General features: G+C 31.7%; 2 protein-coding genes and 1 long non-coding RNA gene across 3 annotated transcripts; all 3 read right to left on the bottom strand.

Moving 5' to 3' along the window:
* Nucleotides 1-439: 439 nt before the first annotated feature.
* On the bottom strand, nucleotides 440-1,324 carry LOC126702822 (probably inactive leucine-rich repeat receptor-like protein kinase At5g48380). Its single transcript, XM_050401682.1, has one exon. It carries the CDS (start codon nucleotides 1,322-1,324, stop codon nucleotides 440-442), a length of 885 nt encoding a protein of 294 aa, XP_050257639.1.
* LOC126701448 (inactive LRR receptor-like serine/threonine-protein kinase BIR2) lies at nucleotides 1,080-3,776 on the bottom strand. Its single transcript, XM_050399556.1, has 2 exons — nucleotides 2,800-3,776; nucleotides 1,080-1,432 (listed from the first exon to the last, which is right to left on the bottom strand). The coding sequence occupies exons 1-2, from the start codon at nucleotides 3,697-3,699 to the stop codon at nucleotides 1,349-1,351; spliced, it is 984 nt and encodes a 327-aa protein (XP_050255513.1). The 5' UTR covers nucleotides 3,700-3,776; the 3' UTR covers nucleotides 1,080-1,348.
* Nucleotides 3,777-5,293: 1,517 nt separating this feature from the next.
* On the bottom strand, nucleotides 5,294-8,578 carry LOC126703351 (uncharacterized). Its single transcript, XR_007648022.1, has 3 exons — nucleotides 8,456-8,578; nucleotides 6,803-6,862; nucleotides 5,294-5,520 (listed from the first exon to the last, which is right to left on the bottom strand). It is a non-coding gene; the product is annotated as an uncharacterized LOC126703351 (long non-coding RNA).
* Between the last annotated feature and the right edge of the window lie 19,387 nt (nucleotides 8,579-27,965).

The raw sequence follows: 27,965 nt of genomic DNA, 5'->3' as shown, positions 1-27,965 counted from the left end.
GACGATCTACGGCGGAATGGCTTTGCAAGAGGGAGAACTCAGAGAACAGAGCAAGAGAGGCTGAATATCTTCTACTTTTTGACTGATATGTGTTGGGGATTTTCTGTCTAAATGTTATAATTGCACTCATGATGTATCATTGCAGTATCAACAACCTATTCATGGCAACTATATAATATAATCTTTCTAAAAAAAATAAAAACTATATAATTTTTCCGCCAATAGCATACAACCCAAAAGAAAAAAGAACATCAATATTGTGCAATCCGGACCATGCACTCTAAAATCATAACCTATAGATGCGAAAAAAAAAAACGGCTTTTCCCACAAGTGACAAAAAGATGCTGAGAACAACAAAAGATTACAAGAAGCAAACAACCTCCTCGACTGGAGGAATTCTGACTTAATGCTCCACTTTGTCTGTCATGCTTCAGTAGTTCTATGTACTTTCAACATCAACAATTTCATTTGAAGTACTGGTAGTAGCAATTTCAGATTGTCTCAATATCTCAGTATCATTATTTATGAGGCCAGAATTCTCTCCAAGGATGCTTATCGCATGGTACAATTCAAGGGTTGTGGGCCTTTGACAAGATAAGGGCTTAATGCAGGCACTGGCAATTCTGAGCAACTGAAAGATTTCATTATCAAAACCTGACCCAATAAGAGATTTATCAATGAAATTGCACATTAAAGAAGGGCTAGTCAAAAGACAAGTAATCCAATCAACGTAACACCCATCCAAACGGTTCGAATAATTATTTATTTGAATGGGTGGCTTTCCTGTAATTAGCTCAAGAAGCAAAATGCCAAAATCATAGACATCCTTTTTGTAAAAATCCAACTCCCTAACCCCACTGCCATCAAAATCATAGACATCACTTGACTTCACAAACATTAGCCCTCCAGGTTTCAATATTATTGCCTCTCCAAAATTTGATATCTTGGCCTCAAAATTCTGATCAAGTAAGATAGCATTCGAACTCAAGCTGAGATGGACTACCGAGAAATGACAATTATGGTGAAGGCATGCTAGGCCTCTCGCTAACCCAATGGCGATTTTAATCCTCAAAGGCCAATCCAAGATCGTATCTTTGTTTTTCCCAGCATGTAGCCAGCCATAAAGGTTACCATTCGATATATATTGGTATACTAGAAGCATTTCCTTCCTTTCTCTACAGTAACCCAAGAGGGGAATTATGTTATTGTGTCTCAATCTAGCCAGAGCTGATAACTCAGATTTGAATTGTTTCTCAAAAGGTTGAGACTCGTATAGCCTCTTAACTGCAAGGGGATAACCATTTGGAAGCACTGCCTTGTACATTATCCCAATCTTTCCCAACCCAATCTAATTGTGTCTGTTGAAATTGCCTGTTGCTTCTTTAAGTTCTGCAAAGCTCACTCTAGTAACTTTTCTGCCCAATTGAGAAATCTGTGGATCAATAATCATTTGCCATTCTGGGTTAGTGCTAATAAAAAATTACAACAGTATTTAACAGCATTTATATTGTTTTTTAGGTGGCAATATTGCTTGCCTACGACTGACAAATTGTGAGAGTAACAGAAATTGGGCTTCTATTGAACTATACTCTAAATTAGTTTCTTGTTTTGTAAACTGGCATTATAAATAAATAAATAACTTAAATACATTGTTGGTCTCTAAAATTTTGAACATGAACAATTTTAGTAGTCCAAGTTTAAAGTTATCACTTCTAGTCCCTTAAATAATACGATTAAACTAAAAAATAACACATCATCACTCCACAAAGACTAAAAACAGTGACTTTAAGTTAAGTAAGGACTAAAAGTAATATTTTAAGGTTTTACATACTACAAGCATTCGCTTTAAACTTTATGGAGTGAATTTAAAATTGCTCATCAACTAAATTTTAAGTGAATAATGTATTTTGGGTTTTGGAAAAAGAATAAAATCATTTGGAAGAATATTTTCTGATTTCTGTTTTCAAAGTGTTCTTAGAACATTATAAACACAGCAAGACGCTTCAGCTCATTGATGACACTGCACTAAATATAAGACCATCTTTTCCATCGCTTGTGTATTTTGAGAGAAAATCAACATCTTTGAAAAATCAATGACAAAAAAGTAATGATCATGCAAACGCAAGGAATGTTCTAAGTTCCAACTGGGATAGAGATAGAAATCTTCCCTTGGGGAGACTAACTTTAGCACTAAAATGATATGTATAAACCCATATCACAAATTGATATACACACTGTTTAGGAAATTTGAATATGAACAATGGAAGGATCAAAGTAACTTAGAGCATTCACATCCAGTATCTAAAAAAAATCAATTTTATCATCTCAAAAGCTACTTTATCATTTATACTATACAATTTTACAACACACCTATCATTTATATTAAATTTAAATTGAACATATTTGTAATGTATTTTTAGTTCTATTCACGCGTCATGAGTTAATTTTTGCTTTAGTAATATTTTTAAGCATTTGAAATTTTACTTCAAAGAAATAATCTCATTTATCACTAACAATAATTTTTTTTTTTTTTTTTTTTTTTTTGCTTCTCAAAAAAATATATATATATCAACAAATTCGTGGAATAGACTAAATGCCATGTATATATAACAGTTATTTGACCCACAACACATAACAAGTCAATACACCAATCACGAATCATTGTAAGAAACTATCATTTCAACTAATTTTTCAAAAAAACTGATTTTTCTTTACAATCAATATCGCATGTGACTTTGCACTATCCCTTATTATATATTTACTTGCCCCTAGCACTTTTAATAGAGTGAGAAAAAGTACCTTCATCAATTGGGTAACTTGATCAACTTTTTCAGCGATGTTCTTCCCGGTCACTGTCAATTCTGTAGTATTTGTTGGCATTATCTTATTCCTCTTGTTTGATCCCACACAAAGATTAAAATAGTAGGTAAAAAAAGCTGTATATGAAAAGGCAAAAACCACAAAACCAACTACAAACCCACTCCTGAAAGAAATTTCAAAGCTCCATCTATGCTTTTTACGGCAATATTCGAAAGGCCCTCCACATAGTCCACTATTATTTACATAGCTCTCAGGCTTGATTGTAGTGATGTTAACAAAGTCTGGCACTGGCCCTGACAACAAATTATTAGCAACACTAAAGATTTCTAGACGGATGAGCTGGTTGAGTTGCTGAGGTATTTGCCCCATTAGCCTGTTGTTGTCGAGTATGAGAACCTCCAGATTAGAGCAATTACCTATACTCGATGGGATTTCTCCAGACAAGTTATTGTTTGAGAGTTTGAGCACTTCTACGGCCGGCAGTATTTCATTGATATCACGTGGGATTGATCCTGAAATTACATTACCTGAAAGGTCTAAGATTCTAAGTTCGCTGCAGTCCACAAGGCCCCTAGGGAACTTGCCCTTGAGCCCCATGTTGGCCAGTTGCACACCTCGAACCCTACTCTCAGATATGTACCAACAACTGACCCCAACATATCCACAGATAGAATCTTCTGTGAGGTTGTTGAAGGTCCAAGAAGTGGCTATGTGATTGAGAGGATCTTCTAAGGAATCTCTAATAGATTTCAAGCAAGAGATATCGTTCAGGGTACCAGAACTCAGGGTAAGTGTATCTGGCAATGACCAGACAAGAATGTGGAGCAAAACAAGAGCTCTTGAATTAAGAACCATTTGGGTTTGAGATTTTAGCAGCATGAGTATTGACACGTACGAAATAAGATGACAGGAACTAGATAGAATAATAAAAGAAACTTAGATTGTAAAATCTTTTGCTTATGAAATCAGTACTCAAAGGAGTAAGGCCAAATGTGAACCACTTTACACTTATTCTTGGCTATAAAAGAGAAAGCGCGTGGTCCCTTGCATCTTGAAAAAAGGACAAGCCTCTTACATAGGCTAACAACATTTCCTTCTATCGAATGATCAATCACAGAGTCAATGCGGGTCACAATCTTTATAGTTACAAAGAAATGAAGCCAGCGTCTAACAAAAAGATCCATATGGACCCAAATTTCTCTTTATTGAGTGAAGCCCAACACATGTTTAGCAAAACATACGTTCGAGCCTAACACAAAAAGTTGTTAACTGTTTATTTATTTATTTTAAAAAATAAAAATCATAAAGTTGTTAACTTTAAAAGGGAATTATAAAATAGAGTATAATATATCAAAGACCGAAGCTAGTAAAAAAAAAAATTGATACTTTGAACACTTAACCAATATTTCAATTGCATAACACATTGATGGTCCATTGGCACCTAAGCACCTAGGAGTTGAAAGGGAGGGGAAGGGTTTGGGTTGTGATAGAAATTTCCAATTGTTTGTTTTGTTTAGACCCTTACAAACTAGACTTGTTTAACCTAATTAATTAGCTAAGTAGTTACTTAGATTAATTATTCAGATCTAGATTAAACTCATGCAGGAGCGGAGAAAGGACTTGAAGTTAATTAGCTAAGTAATTACTTAGATTAATTATTCAAATCTAGATTAAACTCATGCAGGTACGATGAAAGGACTTGAAGTTGGGGGGGGGGGGGGGGGGGGGGGGGGGGTTCTGACCATTGGCTTTGCTGGTTCTTATCTAAGTGTTTTTTTTTTTTTTTTTTTTTTTTTTTTTTGAGTTTTTGATGCGTGCGCTTTTTGCTAGGTAAAGATATAATTATTTTGTTTAAAAATTTTTAAAGGACTAGTTGTTTGTTTTGAGTAAAATTTGTTAATTAGGATTAATTATTTTTAACTTTACTATTGGTAAGTTTTGTTATTGCGCTAATTTTTTTGGGGCTTGTATATTTTGTTTTATACTACAACAAAAGTGGACTATGGTGACGAAACATTTCGTCATAATATGTCTTTATTTCGTCACCGAATACATATGGTGACGAAATGGTGGCAAAACAACATTCGTCACCTAAGCTCTGTCATAGAATGTATTGGTGACAAAAATGTTTCGTCACCAATAAAAAAATGATTGGTGACGAAATTTTTTCGTCACCAATAAAAAATGATAGGTGACGTAAGCTTTTCGTCACCTAATATTTTCGTCACTAAACCTTATTTTCAGTGACGAAACATTTTGTCACCAAATGTTTTTTTTTTCCAATTTCAATAGATTAGGTGACAAAGTTTTGCACCACCAAATTTTTTTTTTCTTTTTAATCTCAATAGATCAAGTGACGAATTATTTCGTCACCAATTTCTGCTTATAGTCAAATATGGCAACGAAAATTATCATCACCAATTTTATTTTTTTATTAATATTCTTTACATTTACTTGCCATTACATTAACCTATTCATTTCTAACCAAATCCATAAAAAATAAATTAAAAATAAATTCCATTCATTTCTAACCAAATCCATAAAAAAAACATCCATACAATCTAAAAATGCAATAAAGATGTTCACAAAGTAATTACAACCATTTATATACAAATGATGTCTTAGCTTCCAAACTTTACAGAAAATTATTTGAGTTCAAGTAGTCCCACAAAAGCTATCTTTTTGCCACCAATCCCATATCTGCACAAGTATAAAGGAAAATACATCAATAACAAACTAGACTGCAAACCTATATCCCTGATAAGATGTACTACAACAAAAAAAGATTACTATTAGTAAGACAATGCAAAAAATGTCCACAGAATACCCAATAACAAACTAAACAAAATAATCATAATGCAACATCATATGAAGCCAAACTATCAAAGAAAGAAGACCCACAACATTCTCATCAAATAAAAACCCAACCCACATTACAAACCATGGAGAAATCACAAAGAATGCAGAAAAATCCCAATTTAAAACAAAACAAATAAAGTGAAATCCAAAACAAAAACCCAGCTACCATCATTAACACAAACCCAACCACCACAATGAATAAAAAACCTAGCCAACACCATTAAAAAAAAAATAGCCACCACTATTAAACAAAAACCACAGCCACCACCATAACAAAAAACCCGCCACCACCATAAACAAAAAACACAGCTACCACCATTAACACAAAAACTCAGCCACTACCATAAACAAAAAAACCCAACCATCACAATAAACAAAAAACTCAACCACCACCATAAACAAAAAACCCACCACCACTATTAAACAAAAAACACAACCACCACCATAAACACAAAAACCCAGCCACTACCATAAACAAAAAACCCAACAACCACCATTAAACAAAAAGCATAGACAGCACCATTAACACAAAAACCCAGCCACTACCATAAACAAAAAAAAACCCACCACCATCATTAAGCAAAAAACACAGCCACTACCATTAACACAAAAACTCAACCACTGCCATAAACAAAAAACTCAACTATCAAAATAAACAAAAAACCCACCACCAACATTAAACAAAAAACTCAGCCACCACCATAAACAAAAAACCCACCACCACCATTAAACAAAAAACATAGTCACCACCATTAACACAAAAACGCAGTCACTACCATAAACAAAAAGCCTAGCCATCACAATAAACAAATAACCCCCCACCAACATTAAACAAAAAACTCAACCAACACCATAAACACAAAAACCCAATCACACAATAAACAAAAAATCCAGCCACCATCATTAACACAAAACCCACCACCACCATTAAACAAAAAATCCAACCACCACCACAAACAAAAAAGCCACCACCACCATTAAACAAAAAACACAATTGGAGCACAATTGTGCTACGGTACCCTCATACATATAAGAGGTTACTATAGCACAATTGTAAAAAAATTTACAATTGAGAGACCGGGTAATGCTTGTTTTTGTGTTTCTGTTAGAGATATTGGCAAACCTCACATGTTTTTAACAGCCACAACTTCTTCCAATTGCTTCCCCTTGACCCACTTAGAAGCTGAAAATTATGATAGAGAACAATTAGAACAATCCCTTGCAATAACAAAGGCCACAATGCCATGAAAAAAGGACAATAAGCTAAAGTACACAAATGGCAACTTCCAAAAACTTGACAAATCAATTAAAGAGACAAATATTTTAAAGCAATTTCTAACTCTAGACCAAGTTTCAAATATTTTCTCAATAAACTGAGTGATGGTTTGTTACTGTAGGCAATCTATTTTTTAATGGAACATTGACTTCCAAACCAAATTACCCTAGCAAGATGACATTGAGTAAATAGATTTAGTTAGGATTTTATCTGAAATTTGCAAAGAGAGCAACTTGAATTTGAGTTGAGTTGAGAGCATACCTGTTTATATATATAAACATGTATGCTCTCAACTCAAATTCAAGCTGCTCTCTTTGCATATATATATATATATATATATATATATATATTGATAGAAATTTTTTCTCTAGTATATAAAATATGTTATTGGTAGGTGTATAACATTTTGATAATTATCATCATCTTATAAATAAATGAGAGTGGTCCATGTAAATAGTTCCAAAGTTATAATACCATATGTATGACTTTAAGCAAATCAATTGTAATTTATAGTTCATAGCTAGGTTAATTATAATACTTCTAAATGATATTCAATCCAATTAATACTGCTGCTCTGGTTTCCATTTGCTTTGTAATCGTCATTCATTATTAATTAAAAAAAAAAAAAGCCCTTCAGGTTTAAAACACTTTTTTGGGTAAATAACAATATTTATTCATATGAAAAACGCAGACATTGGCAAGCTTTCTCTAGCTCATGTTTTTATTTTTATTTTTCTTTTGTACTCTTCTATACCTTTTCAGTACACACCCTGTGTATTGGGATTTCATTTTTCTTAATTTAATGAGTTTATTTACCTATTAAAAAAAAAGTAGCCCAAGTACACAGTGGGTATACTATGGGTACAGCAAATCAAATCCTAGTACAATGATTAATCAAATCTAAGAGGGTAAAAAAAAAAAAATTTGAGCCTAATCCTAGCATCAACTAATACAAAGATTTAAAAAACAACAGTTTTAGATCTATAATAGTTCGTTCACACCCCTCAAAACCTCCAAGCATTCTGACAATAATTCTCTTCATGTACAAGTTTCATATTCCCCATGCTCATTTACTAGCATGACACACTAGCAGGTTCTAAATGAGCAAAGGAATCCATCAACCATCATCACAAATGATAGATTGAAATGAATAAAAATCACTATACCTAAATCCAGTTACTAAAAATTGCAGCAATTACCCCCATTTTCCCCCAAAAAAATGCCTCAGTACTATGTGGTACAAACTAGAAGCATTCAACTTACCAAAAAAGCTTCCGAATAAAAGAATATACTACTATACTATTCGTTGAAATAAATGTTTGACTAAAGACTAAACTACAAGAAGGCAATCTATGATTCTACATCAAAATTCAAACAACAGAAAAGTGGCAAATCCCCAATATTTATGCTTTATTTGTTAAATTTTTCAAGGCCAACAACAAAAACTTAAAATACCCAGATCCATTCCAGAATAATGATCAAAGTAACAGAAATGGTTACCTAGTTTGAAAGTAGAAGTATGAGCACTTTCAACCACCAACAAAAATCACATATCTGAGAGAGAGAAGAGTGATGAGAGAGAGAGCTTACCGGTCTTTTTGGGAGGTTGAGAGGCGTGGGTCTATATGTGGGAAGAGAAAGAGAGAGTATAAGGCCTTGTTTGGTTTAAAAAAATGGTCACTCATCACTCAGTTTTTATCACCCATCACTCATTACTCAGTTTTCATCACTCATCACTTATTACTTATCACTCATCACTTAAAACACCCCACCCTGTTTGGCACCATCACTCACTTGTCATTACTCAATATTTTTCAATTATTTGTGGGCCCCATACTTGTACCTTGTGTAGCTTTTACTTTTTTTTTTTCCTTCAACCCCCAGTAGCTAAATTCACCGAACCCAGTGAGAAAAAAAAATAATTAAAAAAAAAACCAAACTCACTGAACCTAGAAAAAAAAAAAAAAGAAAAAAAAAAGACGAAGAACTGAAGAAAGAATCAGTGAAGAGAGAAAAAAAAAAAAAAAAAAAAAAAAAAAAAAAAAAAAAAAAAAAAAAAAAAAAAAGGATGAACTGAAGACCGAATAGTGAAAAAAAAAAAAAAAAAGCAAGACAAAGAACTGAAGAAAGAATCAGTGAAGAGAAAAAAAAAGAAAAAAAAAAAAGGATGAAAAGACCGAATAGTGAAAAAAAAAAAAAAAAGAGAGACGAAGAACTGTAGAAAGAATGAATTAGTGAAGAGAGAAAAAAAAAAAGAGGAGTCAAAGGTCAAAAGTTGCGGCTGTGGGTCCCTCCATGTGTGTATAATTACAAAAATGCCATTGAGTTATGAGTTATGAGAATTGAAAACAGCTAAAATGTGTTTTCAGTTTCCATAACTCATAACTCAAAAATCAGAAAATTGAGTGATGAAAACTGAGTCACGGATCATGAGTGATGGTGTCCAAACAAAAAAATTTCTGTGGGTCCCACAAATTTTGGATGATGAGTGATGAAAACAAAATCATATCACTCAAAACTCACTCATCCAAACAACACCTAAGTGTTTTGTTTACACAAATAAAAAATAAGGAAAAAAAAAAAAAGAAGTCAAAAAAATTTAGAACGCGCCTAAAAATTGGGCACAGCGCAAAAAGTAATAAAAAATTTTGAGAGAGGTTATTTACACATTATTTTTATAATATTTTCACAATAAATTATAAGATTATTTTTTTACCTTCAATAATAACAACCAATGGCAATCTATCACTTAAATTTTATTATAAAAATATTATGAAAATATTGTAAAAATACCACTTTTGTTTGGATTTGGAAGAGGAGAGACCGTGAAGCACGAGCAGTATTGCTTGAGTTTCTTAAAATGAGCTTCTTCTTCAGAACTACGGAGAGAGATTAACAAATCAAAAGTCAAAAACAACTGAACCTGTATTTTTAAAAACTATGTGCTCTATACACAATAAAGCAATGAGAGCCACACCCTATTTTTTAGTCTTTAATCTAGAATTAATGAGAACCACATGCTATGGCTCTACTTTTATCTTTTGTTTTACTTTAACCTTCTTTTTTTTTTTTAAAAGAGCTTTTGTTTTACTTGACATATTTTACAGCCTGTATGTTGTAGATTGTACAACTACAAGTTCTTTGTCCTCAAAAACAATATTATATACTATATTATACAACTCTATGTGAAAAGTCACGTGAATTTAATTTCTTTATTTTCTTTTTCTTTTTTCTTTTTGTGAAAATTATGATTAGAAAAAAAAAAATTTATTTAATTAAATGAATAAACTTAAAAAGTTATTTAAGTTTTATATAACATTAATTAATTCATTATATATATAATTGTTTTTTTTTTATGATTACATTTAAACATAATTGATTGTCCATTCCAAGGAAAATTAATTACTTGATGACATGCCAATTAATTTTTAATCACCTTAAAATCTTGTAAGCGTGAAAAGTATATGAAGATAAAAACTTTACAATGAATTAAAAAATATAGGGTTAGGTTCAAGTTACACTTGATGTAACTCTAAAAAATGTTACACCACCCAATAACTTATTATTTAATACATATTTTGAAAATCCAACCGTTGGATAACATGTTCTATATTTTCTTAAGATGCATGCCAATTTCCATGCCAATCGGATGTAATGTACCATTTGATCTTTATACTCATATTTTATGCGTTATTTTAAATTACAAAAACATGAATTTAAACAATGGATTGATGACATGCCTATTAATTTTTGATCATATTGAAATTTTGTAAGCATGAAAAATATATGAAGATAATGTAATCTAACCAAAATTCACATCGAATTAAGAAATATAGGGTTGAGTTCAAGTTACACTTGACGTAACTCTAAAAATTGTTACATCACCCAATAACTTATTATTGAATTCATATTTTCAAAATCCAACTGTTGGGTTATATGTTCTATATGGTCTTAACATTCATGCCAATTTTCATGTCAATCAGATGTAATTTACCATTTGATTTATAAGCTTAACTTTTATGCATTATTTTAAACTACTAAAACTTGAATCTAGACAATAGATTGATGACATGGTTATTAATATTTGAAAACCTTGAAATTTTGTAAGTAAGAAAAATATATGAAGATAGTGTAATCTAACGGTAGATTTGTCAAAATTCACATCGAAATAAGAAATATAGGATTAGGTTTGAGTTATACCTAACATAACTCTAAAAAATGTTACACTATCCAATAACTTATTATTGAATTTAAATTTTGGAAATCTAACCATGGGATTGCATGTTCTACATTGTCTTAACATGCATGCCAATTTTATACTATTTAGATTTAATTTACCATTTGATCTATAAACTCATCTTTTATGCATTATTTTAAACTACAAAAACATGAATTTAGACAATTGATTAATGACACGCCTATTAATCTTTGATCACATTGAAATTTTGTAAGTATGAAAAATATATGAATATAATGTAATCTAATGGTAGGTTTATCAAAATTCACATCGAATTAAGAAATATAGGGTTAAGTTCAAGTTACAATTGACGTAACTCTAAAAAATGTTACACCACCCAATAACTTATTATTGAATTCATATTTTCGAAATCAAACCGTTGGATTACATGTTCTATATGGTCTTAACATTCATGCCAATTTACATACCAATCGGATGTAATTTACCATTTGATCTATAAACTCATCTTTTATGCATTATTTTAAACTACTAAAACTTAAATCTAAACAATTGATTGATGACATCGCAATTAATCTTTGATCTCCTTAAAATTTTGTAAGCATGAAAATATATGAATATAATGTAATCTAATGGTAGGTTTATCAAAATTCACATTGAATTAAGAAATATAGGGTTGAGTTCAAGTTACATTTAACGTAACTCTAAAAAATGTTACATCACCCAATAACTTATTATTGAATTCATATTTTCAAAATCTAACCATTGGATTGCATTTTCTATATAGTCTTAATATTCATACCAATTTTCATGCCAATCAGATGTAATTTACCATTTGATCTGTAAACTCATCTCTTTATGCATTATTTTAAACTACTAAAATTTGAATCTAGACAATTGATTGATGACATCGCTATTAATCTTTGATCTCCTTGAACTTTCGTAAGCATGAAAAATATATGAATATAATGTAATCTAACGGTAGGTTTATCAAAATTCACATCGAATTAAGAAATATAGGGTTGAATTCAAGTTACAATTGACGTAATTCTCAAAAATGTTACACCACCCACTAACTTATTATTGAATTCATATTTTCAAAATCCAACCATTGGATTACATGTTCTATATGGTCTTAACATTCAAGCCAATTTTCATGCCAATTGGATTTAATTTATGATTTGATCTATAAATTCATCTTTTATGCATTATTTTAAACTACTAAAACAAGAATCTAGACAATTGATTGATGACATGGCTATTAGTATTTGATCACCTTGAAATTTTGTAAGTATGAAAAATATTTGAAGATAGTGTAATCTAACGGTAGATTTGTCAAAATTCACATCAAATTAAAAAATATAGGGTTATGTTCGAGTTACACCTGATGTAACTTTAAAAAATGTTACACCACCCAATAACTTATTATTGAATTCATATTTTGAAAATCCAACCGTTGGATTACATGTTCTATATGGTCTTAACATTCATGCTAATTTACATGCCAATCGGATGTAATTTAGCATTTGATCTATAAACTCATCTTTTATGCATTATTTTAAACTACTAAAACTTGAATTTAGACAATTGATTGATGACATCACTATTAATCTTTGATCTCCTTGAAATTTTGTAAGCATAAAAAATATATAAATATAATGTAATCTAATGGTAGGTTTATCAAAATTCACATCGAATTAAGAAATATAGGGTTAAGTTCAAGTTACAATTGACGTAACTCTAAAAAATGTTACACCACCCAATAACTTATTATTGAATTCATAGTTTCAAAATCAAACCGTTGAATTACATGTTCTATATGGTCATAACATTCATGCCAATTTACATACCAATCGGATGTAATTTACCATTTCATCTATAAACTCATCTTTTATGTATTATTTTAAACTACTAAAACTTGAATCTAAACAATTGATTGATGACATTGCAATTAATCTTTGATCTCCTTAAAATTTTATAAGCATGAAAATAGATGAATATAATGTAATCTAACGGTAGGTTTATCAAAATTCACATTGAATTAAGAAATATAGGATTGAGTTCAAGTTACATTTGACGTAATTCTAAAAAATGTTACACTACCCAATAACTTATTATTGAATTCATATTTTCGTAATCCATCCGTTGGATTACATGTTCTACATGGTCTTAACATTCATACCAATTTTCATGCCAATCGAATGTAATTTACTATTTGATCTATAAACTCATCTTTTATGCATTATTTTAAACTACTAAAATTTGAATCTAGACAATTGATTGATGACATCACTATTAATCTTTGATCTCCTTGAACTTTTGTAAGCATGAAAAATATATGAATATAATGTAATCTAACGGTAGGTTTATCAAAATTCACTTCGAATTAAGAAATATAGGGTTGACTTTAAGTTACAATTGACGTAACTCTAAAAAATGTTACACCCCCCAATAACTTATTATTGAATTCATATTTTCAAAATCCAACCGTTGGATTACATGTTCTATACAGGCTTAACATTCATGCCAACTTTCATGCCAATCGGATATAATTTACCATTGGATCTATAAATTCATCTTTTATGCATTATTTTAAACTACTAAAACTTGAATCTAGATAATTGATTGATGACATGGCTATTAGTATTTGATCACCTTGAAATTTTGTAAGAATGAAAAATATTTGAAGATAGTGTAATCTAACGGTAGATGTTTCAAAATTCACATCGAATTAAAAAATACAGGGTATGTTTGAGTTACACCTGACGTAACTTTAAAATGTCACACCACTAAATAACTTATTATTGAATTCATATTTTGAAAATCCAACCGTTGGATTATATGTTCTATATGGTCTTAACATTAATGCCAATTTACATGCCAATCGGATGTAATTTAGCATTTGATCTATAAACTCATCTTTTATGCATTATTTTAAACTACTAAAACTTGACTTTAGACAATTGATTGATGACATCGCTATTAATCTTTGATCTCCTTGAAATTTTGTAAGCATGAAAAATATATGAATATAATGTAATCTAACGGTAGGTTTATCAAAATTCACATCGAATTAAGAAATATAAGGTTGAGTTTAAGTTAAACTTGACATAACTCTAAAAAATGTTACACCACCCAATAACTTATTATTGAATTCATATTTTGAAAATCCAACCGTTGGATTACATGTTTTATATGGTCTTAACATTCATGCCAATTTACATGGCAATCGAATGTAATTTACTGTTTAATCTATAAACTCATATTTTATGCATTATTTTAAACTACTAAAACTTGAATCTAGACAATTGACTGATGACATCGCTATTAATCTTTGATTTCCTTGAAATTTTGTAAATATGAAAAATATATGAATATAATGTAGTCTAACAGTAGGTTTGTTAAAATTCACACCGAATTAAGAAATATATGGTTGGATTCGAGTTACACTTGACGTATCTCTCAAAAATATTACACCACCTAATAACTTATTATTAAATTTATATTTTCAAAATCCAACCGTTGGATTACATGTTCTATATGGTCTTAACATGCAAGCAAATTTTCATGCGCATCAGATGTAATTTAACATTTGATCTGGAAACTCATATTTTATGCATTATTTGAAACTACTAAAACTTGAGTCTAGACAATTAATTGATGACATGACTATTAATCTTTGATACCTTGAAATTTTGTAAGCATGAAAAATATATTAAGATAATGTAATCTAACGGTAGATTTGTCGAAATCCACATCGAATTAAGAAATATAGAGTTGGATTCGTGTTACACCTGTCGTAACTCTCAAAAATGTTACACCACCCAATAACTTATTATTGAATTTATATTTTCAAAATCCAACCGATGGATTACATGTTCTATATGGTCTTAACATGCTAGCCAATTTTCATGCGAATCGGATGTAATTTACCATTTGATCTATAAACTCATATTTTATGCATTATTTGAAACTACTAAAACTTGAATCTAGACAATTGATTGATGACATAACTATTAATCTTTGATCACCTTGAAATTTTGTAAGCATAAAAAATATATGAAAATAATGTAATCTAACGGTAGATTTGTCAAAATTCATATCGAATTAAGAAATATAGGATTGGGTTCGAATTAAGAAATATTTTGAGGTTATTTCATGAGTTTTTGCTCATTTTAGAGATTTTGGGATATTTTGGTCATTTTAGTTGTTTTTTGGCATAATTGGTGATTTTAGAGATTGTAGAAGTATTTTTGTCATTTTAAAGGTTTCATGGATATTTTGCTTATTTTAGAGATTTTGAGGATACTTGGTCATTTTAGTGGTTTTTGAGCATATTTGGTGATTTTATAAAAATTGGCTTTGGGTAGGGTATGGATATCTATGGATAAATCAACCGGGTTACAATTGGATATGGATACTAATTGGGTTAGGTAATCGGATATCCATGGATAAATTAATTTGGTCGGGTATATATGGGTATACCCTACCCATAGCCATCCTTAATTATTTGTATACAATAGGTGACGAACACTTATTTCGTCACCAAAAACACCTCCATCTTAATAATGGATGATGAATTTGAAATTCCATCACATCAAGTTAGTCTTTGGTTAAACAATAGGTGACGAAAATTTATTTCGCCACCAAAAACACCTACATCCTAATATTGGGTGACGAATTTAGAATTTCGTCACCTCTGGTAAGTCTTTGGTGACGCGAATATTTCGTCATCCTAGGTTTGCCTTTTTTTCATGACCTATAGTGATGAAACAAATATTTCGTCACAATTGGTACATCTTTGGTGATGAAATATTGATTTCGTCACAATTGGTACATCTTTGGTGACGAAATATTGATTTCGTCACCAATTTTAAATTTTTTATAATATTTGGTAACGAATTCTTCTTTTCCTCACTAAATTTATCATTTGACGACAAAATTGTTTATCCTCACTAGATTTCGTCACCATAGCTCACTTTTGTGGAGATTAGATTATATCTAGGTGCTTCACTTTGTATTTACCTTTTTAGTTCTTGGTATTTTTGTTGGGCTATTCATGATAGGGGGAGCTACATTTATTGTTTTATATGTTTCTTGTTTCACTGCTTATTGATTTATATTTATGAGTTATTCATTGATATATGTCTTTATTTTATGTTGAGTGAAATCAGGAATTTAATTTGTTTGCTTGTGTTTTCCACACATGCGGTTATGCATTTTGTTTAAGTGTTTCAGGAAATATACAGGTCGATTCAATTGAGCTGCTGTCTACACTTGCAACTGATGGATAGTAGTTAGGATTGGATTTGCTTTTATGAGCATTTTTTTGTAAAGGGTTTTTCTTTGTAAACTTTAAGCTTTTAGTTATGTTTTGTCACGGATTGCCAAAGGGGGAGTTTGTTAGGTTCTAAAGAATTAGGAACTAATGTATTTAGAACTTTAATATGTATTATTGGCAAACCATGATCAAAACAAGATGTTTAGTTGTGTTTAGACTTGCTCAAAGTTGTGTCATTTATGTAAAGTTGGATTCAAGTTGATGCAGAATTAAAAGTGCATTTCGGCCTGGTTCGATCAATCAAAGCTTAGGCTCAATCAATCAAAATTTGGGCAGAATGCGTTTTTCTACAGAATTCCAACTCAACCCTAGTTCATTTAAAATGTTTAGGGTTTTGTGTTTTTGCCCTAGGTATATAAGGCAAACCTTAGCCATGTTTTAGTGTTGTTCACATTGCTGTTTGTGTAAATCTTTTGTGAGATCTGTGAGGAGTTTTCCTTTACACAAGCTTAGGATTATCAAGAGGAGATTCGTTCAAGAACTTGATGATCATTCAGTTGTTGCCATAAGAACTTAAAGAAACATAAGCGGGTGTGCTTGTACTTGCTGGAGAATTCAAGAAAGAAGGAGTCCGTGGTCTTGGAGCTTGCATGTGATCATGTCAGTAAGTTTCTACTGGTGGGTAGCAATAGGATGTTAGTGGTCTAAGTCCTATTGTAAAACTTCGATTCTTTCATAGTGGATTCAGGTTTACCTTGAAAATAGTTAGGTTAAATCCTCCCCAGGTTTTTACTGGTTTGGTTTCTTGGGTGATCATATCATTGTATTATTAATCTTTCCGCTGCTATGCATAATATGATTGTTTGATTGTGATAACCTAGATTTGGAATTTGGACTAAGTAATAACTTGGCTAATTTCCTAAGTTAATCCAATTGTGTTTTTAAGGGGTCTAAAAACTCACAAAAAATACAAGCCTTGGCCCTGGGATCAAATTTGGACCTGTCTCTAGCTAAGGTAGAAGCATAACAAAGGCAACCAAAAGATCTAAGATGATCATAAGAAGGAGGCTTACCTAGCAACATTTGGAAAGGAGTGAGATCATGCAAAAGAGGACTAGGAAATTCTATTAATCAAGTAAGTTGCAGTGAGAACACAGTCACCCCAAAACTTCAAAGGAAGATTAGCTTGAAATCTCAAAGCTCTAGCAACAAAAAGAAGATGTTGATGCTTCCTTTCAACCACTAAGTTTTGTTGTGGTGTTTCCATATAACTAAGCTAATGTATAATTCCTTTGGAAGCATAAAAGGAATTTAAAGCAAATTCAAGTCCATTATCAGATCTAAGGAGCTTAATAGGAACCTGAAATTGTGTAAAAATCATATTATAAAAGGATTGGATTAAGCATGAAGTCTCAGACTTGTGTTTCATTAAGTAGAACCAAGTACACCTACTATGATCATCCACTAAAGTTAGGAAATACTTAGATCCATTTAAAGAAAGAGTTGAATAAGGTCCCCAAATGTCAACATGAACTAGATCAAACCAAGTAACCTTTTCTACTTGGCTAGAGGACAAACAGAACAATCAAATGTTTTATTAATATTACAAGTAATGACATTTGGTACAAGTGATTGCAACAAGACTAATCTTTTTGGGGAATGGTGACCTAACCTACAATGCCATAGGCTAGTCTTGTCAACATCAGATGTACAAGAATTGAAACAAAAAGAAGAAAACCTAGATAGTTTAGCAAGTGCATCGACAACAGATGCAAGTAATGAAGCAACAGATTGGCTTTGCAATGTGTAGAGTCCACCTTGCTTCTTACCCAACCCAATCATCTTCCGGAGTTGTAAGTCCTGAATGATACAAAACTGTGAGAGGAAGATGCAACAACAAGAAGAGGATTGAGTCAATTTACTAATGGAGATTAAATTGAAAGAGAAGGTAGGAATGCAAAGCACATTTTCTAACAACAAAGTAGGAGAAACTTGGACAATCCCAACATGTGAAACCTTGGCCATGTCACCGTTAGGCAACCTAATAGAGATTTGAACTATGGAGGTTATAGAAGTAAAAATATGTATGGAATGAATCATATGGTCTATAGCACCGCCATCCAAAATCCAATCACTAAAACTAATTTGAGTTGTGACTACACTAGAAGAGAAAACATAATAGTCTAAGGAAGGAGCTGACCAAATACCTGAAACCTGATGTCCCTAAAGAGCAATGGTAGGCTGAGTGATAATATTGGCAACTTGGTGTGTGTCAGAACCTCCTTCTGGTGGTGCTTGTGTACCAAAGTGGCTGTGGGAATTTAGCAAGCTAAGTAATTATTGATACTCTGAACGGGTCAAGTTGACACTTCCATCAAGAGAAGCATCAACTGCTGCAACATTATTAGCAAAAGAAGTAGCTTGTGAACCCTTGTTCTTGAACTTATAACCAGGGGGTACCCATGAAGCTTGTAGCACTTGTCAACAACATGGCCCAAAACACCACAATGAGTGGATTATGGTCTGCCAGACTTAGCTTTGTTGAATAACTTGCTAGAACCATTAGCCTTGACTACTAAAGCAAAAGACTCAATGGTATTCTTCTTGCCAACCTTTCTTTGTTTCTCATCTTGAATCAAGAGAGAAAATATCTTGCCCAAGGAAGAAATGGGATCCATCAGTGGAATCTGCCCTCTAACTGTGGTATAAGTTTTATTGAGGCCCATTAGAAAAGGCATAACACAATCTTCTGCTTGATGACCACAAGAATATGTTCTATAATCTGAAAGTTCTTGCCACAGTGACTTAAACTTGGTGTAATAGCTACTGATGCTCAAATCCTCTTGTGCTAAAGAGCAAATTTCTTGTCTTAACTCAAAAATGCGTGGTCCATTGCCTTGAGAGAATCTGTGTTGTAAGTCCAACCAAACCTCCCTAGCTATCTTGAAATAAACCACACTTCGTTGAAGATCCTTAGAGACAGAATTGAACAACCAGGCTAGAACAGTGTTGTTGCATTTGCACCAAGCAGTGTAGAGAGGATGATCCACAAATTGAGGCTTCAATAGAGACCCATCAATGAAACCTATTATAGATTTAGCATCCAAAGCTATGAGAACAACCCCACTCCAAGTGCTGTAGTTTTCTTCAGTGAGATGTTGCACAACTAATGACACACCAGGATTGTCACTGTTAGACAAAAAATATGGGCTAGAGGAATTCTGCCATGGCTGAATGGTTGGAACTGAGGTACTTGAAGTGCCATCACTCATTTCTTCAAATCAGAGATCAAGAATTGATGAATTGATTAACTACAAAAAGATCAAGAACTACAAACAAGATCAAGAACTGATACTCCACAGCTAATAATGATGAATTCTAAAACAAAATTCAACAAGAACAACAACGAAAGCTTTAAGATTCTCATAACAAGAATTGAACCATAATCCAAGAATTATATCTAAATCTCTGAAGCATTGAAGATTTAGATGATGAATTCAATCATAGAAACCCTAAGGTACTATTACAAGAATTGAGAATTGAATTTTCAATGATCAAATCAAGATCCAAGTGAAAATCAATTACTGAAACCCTAAGTTCTGAATTTAATTTGCTAAGAATTGCAATGAAAATCAAAACAAAAGAGAAAGAAAATTGTGCATGAATCAAGATAAAATGAAAAGAAAAATTCTACTTGATCTAGAACAATGCACAAAGAAGACAAAGAATTCAACTAGCAATTATAGAGTGTACCAAGAATGAAGACTCTAAACTAGTTCGGTTCTGATACCATGTTAGAATGCAAGCTATCATACAATCTTCATCAATGGTGGACAGCAATCAAACCATGAGAGAGATGAGATAATTGTATATGCTTCAATATAATAAAATATCTGATGCTCTGCCCTTAAATAGTAGGATCAAAGGTGGAAAAAAAAAAAAAAAAAAAAAAAAAAAAAAAAACCTACTCTAACTAACTTCTAATCTACCCAAGATAGATGTGACAAGTGTCCAAATATAAAATTAACCAAATGTTATATACAGACCACATGTAGCTTAAGCTAGTCTAAAGTATCTTGTAAACTACTTGTACTACTTGTAGCTTAGGCAGTCATGTACACAGTTTAATATTAACTGTACAAAAATTCCCAGGCATGGAAAATGAAGTCAATAAACAAAGTAGTCAAGGGTGACTTTGATTCTCATTTTCAAGGGTCGTAAAGTTCGGCTAGTTTGTTTCTGCTTTTCAAGGTTGTTAAAGTTAAAGTACCTTTGGGAGTTTAAAGGATGCCCTCTAACTAGAAACTAGATAATGCCCCGTGCAATTAGCAAATAATTTGCATGAAATCATTTTTATGTTTTTTAAGATTTATTTATAATACTTATTTTGTTGTACAACCTTTGTATTTTTCCATAATATTGTTGAATGCTTTGAAATTCTATCTTATATATTCTTTGCATATGCATGACTACACTTGACAATATACAATAAGATTCATAATATAATTCCTATATATATACAATAAGATTCATAATATAATTCTTATATATATACAATAAGATTCATTTGGGTGGTTTTGTAGATCTAGAAAGAAAGAAAAAACAAAGTACAAACTAAGAAATGTTAGTGAAGGAAAGGAAGATGAAAGAACTTAAAAGGGTATTTTGGTCCTGTTGAAAAATGCCTAATTTTTTATGCTTTGTTGACACTTTAATGCCACATTACCCTGCTTTTTTCTACTCTCAAAAAGCAATTATATTTTATTAATAAAAAATTCAATCTTAATGAGTGCTAAATTGTCAATCTTTTCACATTCCAAATTGAACCTACTCACCATAGCAACCCAAATACAACCAAAAACAAGGGAAGGAAAAGTAGAACCAAAGGAAGAGAGAGAAAGAGGAGGGCGATGACTATAAAGGTAGTGGTGATGGCACCAGTGAGCACAACTAACAGAAACGGTGGTGGAGCTCAAGGTTTTGGCCTTGGTTGATATGAGAGGGAATCCAAGATAGCAAAGAGGGAGTGAGACGGATATGGTGGTGGTAGGTGGATTACAAATCTAGTGGTTGCGATGGTGTTGGTGGACCTTTTTTTTCCTGGGATTGAAATGTTAGAGAGACCAAGAGAGAAGGAGGTGAGACGAGAAGAAGAAAAAGAAGGCTTTAGATATTAGAGACAAAGAAAACTGTGTAAAAAGTTTAGAAGTTAAAAGATGATGAAGGGTATTTTTGTCTTTTATGTGACCAATATAACTTTTCAAAAAAGTTTCTCTTTATTCCTTCTTAATGGGTGTCATACAGCACCTGTTAACAGGATCCAATATTTTGTTAATTTTTTAAAAAAAAATTGTAAAATTGTAATGATCCAAGGAAAAGCGTTAGCCACATCTGCGCTATACCTCAAAATGATTAGTCACAATTGAGACTCCTTGTAGTTGTTAATAAAACCTAGATCTACCCTGTAAATACCCGATGTGAGACTCATCACACACCCACACACATCACACAATCAATCAAATTGGAGTATCACATATAGGATGTATTTAAAATGTTATTTTTTTAGACTGTAAACAAAAGGTTCATCTAAAGAATACAAAGTGCTATATGTTTATGCGTTTCTTTTTATTTTTCTTTGAATTTTAGAATAACTTCTTTCTCCAAAAAAAATAAATATTTTAATGATTTATTGCAAAGATCAATCGTGGCCCTCGCAAATAATTTAGTATTAGTAAGGGCATATTCTTAACAACAACCCTCGTAGTGATAAACAAAACAGATATATTAGACCACACCCAAGTTATGGAATTCATTGTGGTTCCTAGGAATAACATATTATTTACATTAATATGTTGGATGCAGCCATTCTTAGTAAAGATTTAGTTCTGCCAATTTTAAAGCAACTATATGTTGTGTAGGCATAGTCACGCTTGCACATATATATGCATCTTTACATAGGAAGCATAAAACTAATGAATTTAAACATTTTAACCAACAATGTCTAGTAACTGATTAACCAATTTTGCTTATGAATTATGGTCCAGGAAAACGAATAGTAACTGCATAGCTAAATAAAGCTTCTAAGACTATCTATGAAAAACCAAGCAGTTTTGTAGAGAGTTTTAAAGTTTGAACTACCACTTAACACAGCAATGGATGCACCAATAGCTTCTACAGCTTTAACAAAAGTAGAAATTATGGATGACCTCATTTACAACAGACACCCAAAGTCACATTGAGTTGCAAGAATACTTCATTGTTAGTCTACTTTCCAAAAAGCATACACCCAAATCCTATTTTCCCTAGAATGTTGATCAATTATTCGATTAGTTGAAAATTAATGTGAGAGAGAAACATAAAGAAACATTGGGTTATTTTCTTAATGTGTCTTAGCATCCAAATGTGGTATGTAACCTCTAAGCTAAATAGAAACAAAAGAAGATAAGATTAGATGAGTATAAGGAATCAAAGTACATATATTGCAAGAGCAGAGTTTAAATTGGTAAGCGTAATGTTGTAATGCAACTCATATCCTAACAACCCACTCAACCAAACTTTAAATCAAATAAAAATTAAATCAAGCCCCAAAGAAAGTAATGGAGAAACAGAGACATCAAAAAACTATAGATTCAAAAAAGCAAACAAACACTGGAATCTGCCTTCTTTTTAGTACAAAAGGTCATTTAGACTTAGAAGGGGATAAAAGAAAATATTTGATTATAGAATTTTGAAATAGAAAGTTGAGGAAAATAAATGTAAAGAAGTTGGACAGGGGCTACACTTCATATTTAAATTTTTAAAAAGAAAATAAAAATGAGACGAAATAACTTAGGAACCAAAAAATAGAATCAAGTTAGTTACACACATACTGAAGTTTATAACAATGAAACAACCATCAAAAGTACACTATGATTAGAATCCCAATATATATATATATATATATATATAAACAATTGAAGAAGCAGGTTAAAGAACCAAACAAATATGAAGAATGCAATTGCAGGAAAATGCTCCCTTCACATAATCCATCTGTCTCATAAATATGATCATTAGCAAACTCTTCATGGAAAACAAAAAATAACCTTGAATTATAAACAATAAATTTGGGAGAATTATTCACATCATAAAACTTAAATTATAAACAATAAAAATAAATTCTAGAATAAAAAACAATAGCAGAATTTTATCAAACAATTTGTGAGCATATTACTAAAATGTATATATTGATTACTATTTTAGGCATTGCAAAGCTGATCAGTGCTGTCAATTTCAAAAACTTAGCAATCTCAATTTTCGAAAGAGAAAAAATACCAATCGTAATGAATTTTGTAAATGATCACTCAAAACCAAACCAATCCAATTCAAGCCAGAACTAATACAACAATAATTTAAAATGTTAAAAATTAAAAACTGGCCAAATTACCTATCAGCGGCATGCTAATGAAAGCCTAACTCAAAACCAAATCTAATTGAAATAGCTAAATCTAAACCAACCCAACTAAGAAATTCAAACCTAAATCATATTCAATCCCCATATTTGAAAACCAAGAGGAAAAAACCAAAAACAATAACTTTACAGGTATGTGGCCTGTCTCTCTGTACCTTACAGACTCTATCTGGATGTATGATGTTTTGGCAAAAAGACCTAAAATAAGATTGAAAAAGGAAAATAAATATTAGAAATGGAAATACCCAATGATTTCAATCCTATACTTATTTAATCTCAATGGTTTCGTACAGATTAGGAACCCCAAACTGAAATCAATATTTTTAGTAATTTTTGTAATCTAAAAAACAGAACAAAAGCAAATATCTAAAATTGAGATAACAAATATTTTGATAGAGAACCCAAAAACCTGAAACAAAAACGAATAAAATGTAAACATATCAACAAAAAAACTCAATCAAAAGTAACATTTCATACCCAAATGCCAAAATCTAAAAATGGGAAAAACATTGTACCCATTCCAATTTTGATGATCTAGTTGGCAGATATATGGCCCAACAATGTTGATGGTCCATAGTTTTTTCTTCATGTGTGCTTGCAGCTCCAGTGGCCCAAGTCTGGCAAGGGAACGAACAATGGCTGGCCGTAGATATTTCTTCTCTCTCTTGGAGCCTACAAACTCTACTTGGTTCCTCTATCTTCGTATCCCTTAATCAAAACCAAATTTGACCCAAAATACCAATCTAAATCATAATTAACACCCAATTGATTCTCCAAATAAAAACCAAAAACCACAAATTTTTAAATTTAAAACAAAACTTTACCAATAGCGATTCTGATAGTCGAGTAGTGAGTGGAGGCTTATGGTGATGGCAGAAGATCTGGGTGGTGCCCTTCTCTCTATCTTTGTCTCTCTATTTCTCTCGATCTCTCTTTCTCCTTTCTTCGTGTAGCAATCTTTTTCTTTCTTCTTCTTCCTTTTTTTTTTTTTTTTTTTTTTTTTGTTTAAGTGTTTAGTTTCCTTTTATACCAAGAGGGCTCCCAAACAGTGTTTTAATGTAGTGAAACATTATAATTTATCTCTTTTAAATGGTGTTGTAGCATTACCAAACAATGTAATTTATCACTTTTTAACTTAAATGTGGCTGAATTTTAAATGGGCATTTTTCCTACATGGCAGCACCTCCTTAATTGTAAGAAAAGACTTCTACTATTATATGTAGTATATGATATATATATAGATATAGATATAGATATAGATATATAGAATAGACATATACCCACGCAATGCATGAGAATATATAATTATTTTTAAATATGGTGTAATATATAATATATTTTCTAAACTTTATTGTAGATTGTTTTTCCATTAAAAATTAAACAATTTCTCAAAGTAATTTCCATCTTTCTATTTTTACAAATATGTAATTTTATAACTTTTTGTTCTTTTTGATTGATATCATTTACTTGAATAATTAAAGTACCTACTAAGTATAAACTGCTTATATTTTCAATCATCAATTTGGAAGTTGGTAGATCATTGACACTTTGAAAATTAATCAAATCAAATGCAATAATTTTCTTGGTACAATAAACTTGAACTTAAGAATGAAATTATGAGTAGTTTTGACTTGCTAGATTGTGAAAAATAAATTAATTTTTTAAACCTCCAATAATAACTCAATAATTGAAAATTTTTCAAAACAAGGAATTAAAAGAAGTTTTAGTGGCATAGCATGCTCTCCTTTATTAGAAAAATTAGAGTTTAAATCTTTGGTGGTCGTAACTATTGAACTAATATATATATATATATATATATATATATTTAAAGAGAAGTCTCCTAATTCTAATGGATTGAGAGAAAGTACAATTTTGCTCCCTTCTTGCAGGAGCCCTTTAGTTGGCAAGTAGTTAACTTGATCAGCTTCTTTATTAGTTCTCCTCTTGAACATTGTCATCTTCTCAATCCTTTTCTTCTTAATCATGAAAGCCATATAATTGGACAGAGAAAAAAGCCATTACTGAACCTACATAAAACATATAACCAACCAGAAACCCTTTTTTGAACGAAAGAATTTCCATATTCGTTTTGGACAGGGTTCTCTGAGCCATTGCTTATTTCAAGAATGTCTAGAAATGACAATGCAAATATATGAAGTAGAGCTATGAGGAGTCTCACATTATGAGCCATTAGCATGTGAGTGTTTGTCATGAAAACTTAGATGTAGAAAGCCATGTAGGTTAAACAGAGAATTCAAAAATGGAAACAAATTCATCTTTAAGGAAATTTTAAATTGGAAAATACTACCTCCATCGAATACTATTTGAAAAATACAATTTTCCAAAGTCTATACGATCTATCAACAATAGGTAAGTAATAATTGCCGTGTACAAATAACGTGGTTGATGGGTCTAATTTCCAAGTAATGCACCGTCAACTCTGGTAGAAACTCCAGAGCATATGAAATGAAAGTTGTATTAGCTTGTCCAATGATTGTATTAGTGCACAGAGGAATGAAAATGGACTTGCAATTTGGTGGAGGATGTCTCAATTAATTTCTTTCGTTGTTTTTCCTTTCCAATTTACCTGTTTATGATGATGTAGGGCCCAACTGGTTTTGTACTCTTGGGTGTTAAAAGGTGTTTTTAGGAGTCTCACTCAGTGTTTAAATAACATTACACGTATTTTCACATACTTTTTCATCCACACGTATTTCCAAAAAATATAAACAACGTTACTAGAAAGAGAGAGACTTACTCACTCATACACAAATCACCCTAATACACGAAAATTATTAAATACTCCGGGAGTATCATAAATGCATAATCCTCACTCTCACATGAATTATGAGCCACACCATAAGTTTAATACATGCTTCATCACATATGGACATGGGAAAATTACTGAATACTCCCAAAGTACTATAAATGTGTACTCCCTCCTCTCACATGAATTTTGGGTCCTACCATAAATTTAATTAGTGGGACACACTCTTATGTGAAAGTGGAGAGTACGCATTTATGGTACTCTATGAGTACTCAATAATTACCCATGGACATGACCAAGCAAAGAAAAGAAATAAGCAGTGCTTTAAAAAAATAATAATAACAACAACAATGCACCCTTCAGTGTGGGGGAGTTGTGCGGCTTTTTCCTCACCAAGGATAATCCAGATAAAATTCCTAGATTAAATTATTTTCATTACATTACTGAATATGCTTCATTTTCATGATATTACTCAATATGCTTCATGTGAGTTTGATAGGCCAAAAACGAATTGACCCCTTGTGATAAATTAATTGATTAATTAGCCAAGTTTATTAATTAATCAAATTAACATGCAAAAGTGTGGTAGTACAAACAAATCACCAATAAACTAACTATGCAACGGAAAATAAATAACACAATGATTTGTTTATGAATGGGGAAGCAAAAACACCAACGGGTGATTTTCAGGTCACCACTCTCAAAATTTCACTATTATCAAAACAAACAGTTACAAGTAAAGGAATCCCAGTACCTTATACCAACCTACAGTTGAACCCTTACCCCAATACCCAATTAGACTTGTTCTGTAGTGACAATTTCCCTTTTCGATGCACGGCTCCCAAGTACGTGACTAACCAATTGCACGGATCCAATACACAACTTCAATCACCGACTAGAGAAGGTTGTTGGCTGCAAAGTTCTTCAATTCATCTAGACGAAGAAGATCCAGAAGATGCTTAGTCACAAAATCCTAAGGTGCACATACACGGCAACTTCTTCAGAAGAGATGAACAAGGGCGAAACTTTGTCTCCGGTCACAATTTGCTTGAACAAACTTTGCACAACACTTATGCAACTTGTGTACCCTTTAACGGCCCTTAAATTAATCCTTTTATATGTCTAAGGTTAGGAGAAAAGAAGGCCCAAACACATAATCCCGGATTAAAGTCAAAACAGAACTGGAATTCTGTTTTTCATAAAGCTCAATAGATAGTTATCTGTCAAGGTGCTGTCGAGCAGCTGTTGAGCTTTAATGAACAACACTTCTTCAGCTTGAATCTTAGATAGACTTGCATGTCTTTAACACTTGATCTTGAA

This window comes from Quercus robur, chromosome 10 (assembly GCF_932294415.1).
Source record: "Quercus robur chromosome 10, dhQueRobu3.1, whole genome shotgun sequence".
Taxonomy (NCBI): domain Eukaryota; kingdom Viridiplantae; phylum Streptophyta; class Magnoliopsida; order Fagales; family Fagaceae; genus Quercus; species Quercus robur.
Note: the sequence above shows the minus strand (reverse complement) of the source record. Positions and strands in the feature narration are given on the sequence as shown.

Bases quoted from the DNA above. Each gene is read 5' to 3' on its own strand.
- LOC126702822 (XM_050401682.1), bottom strand. From the start codon at position 1,324: ATGTACAAGGCAGTGCTTCCAAATGGTTATCCCCTTGCAGTTAAGAGG.
- LOC126701448 (XM_050399556.1), bottom strand. From the start codon at position 3,699: ATGCTGCTAAAATCTCAAACCCAAATGGTTCTTAATTCAAGAGCTCTT. The intron at 1,433-2,799 runs GTACTTTTTCTC...ATTGATCCACAG, and splicing joins AAGTTACCCAATTGATGAAG to ATTTCTCAATTGGGCAGAAA.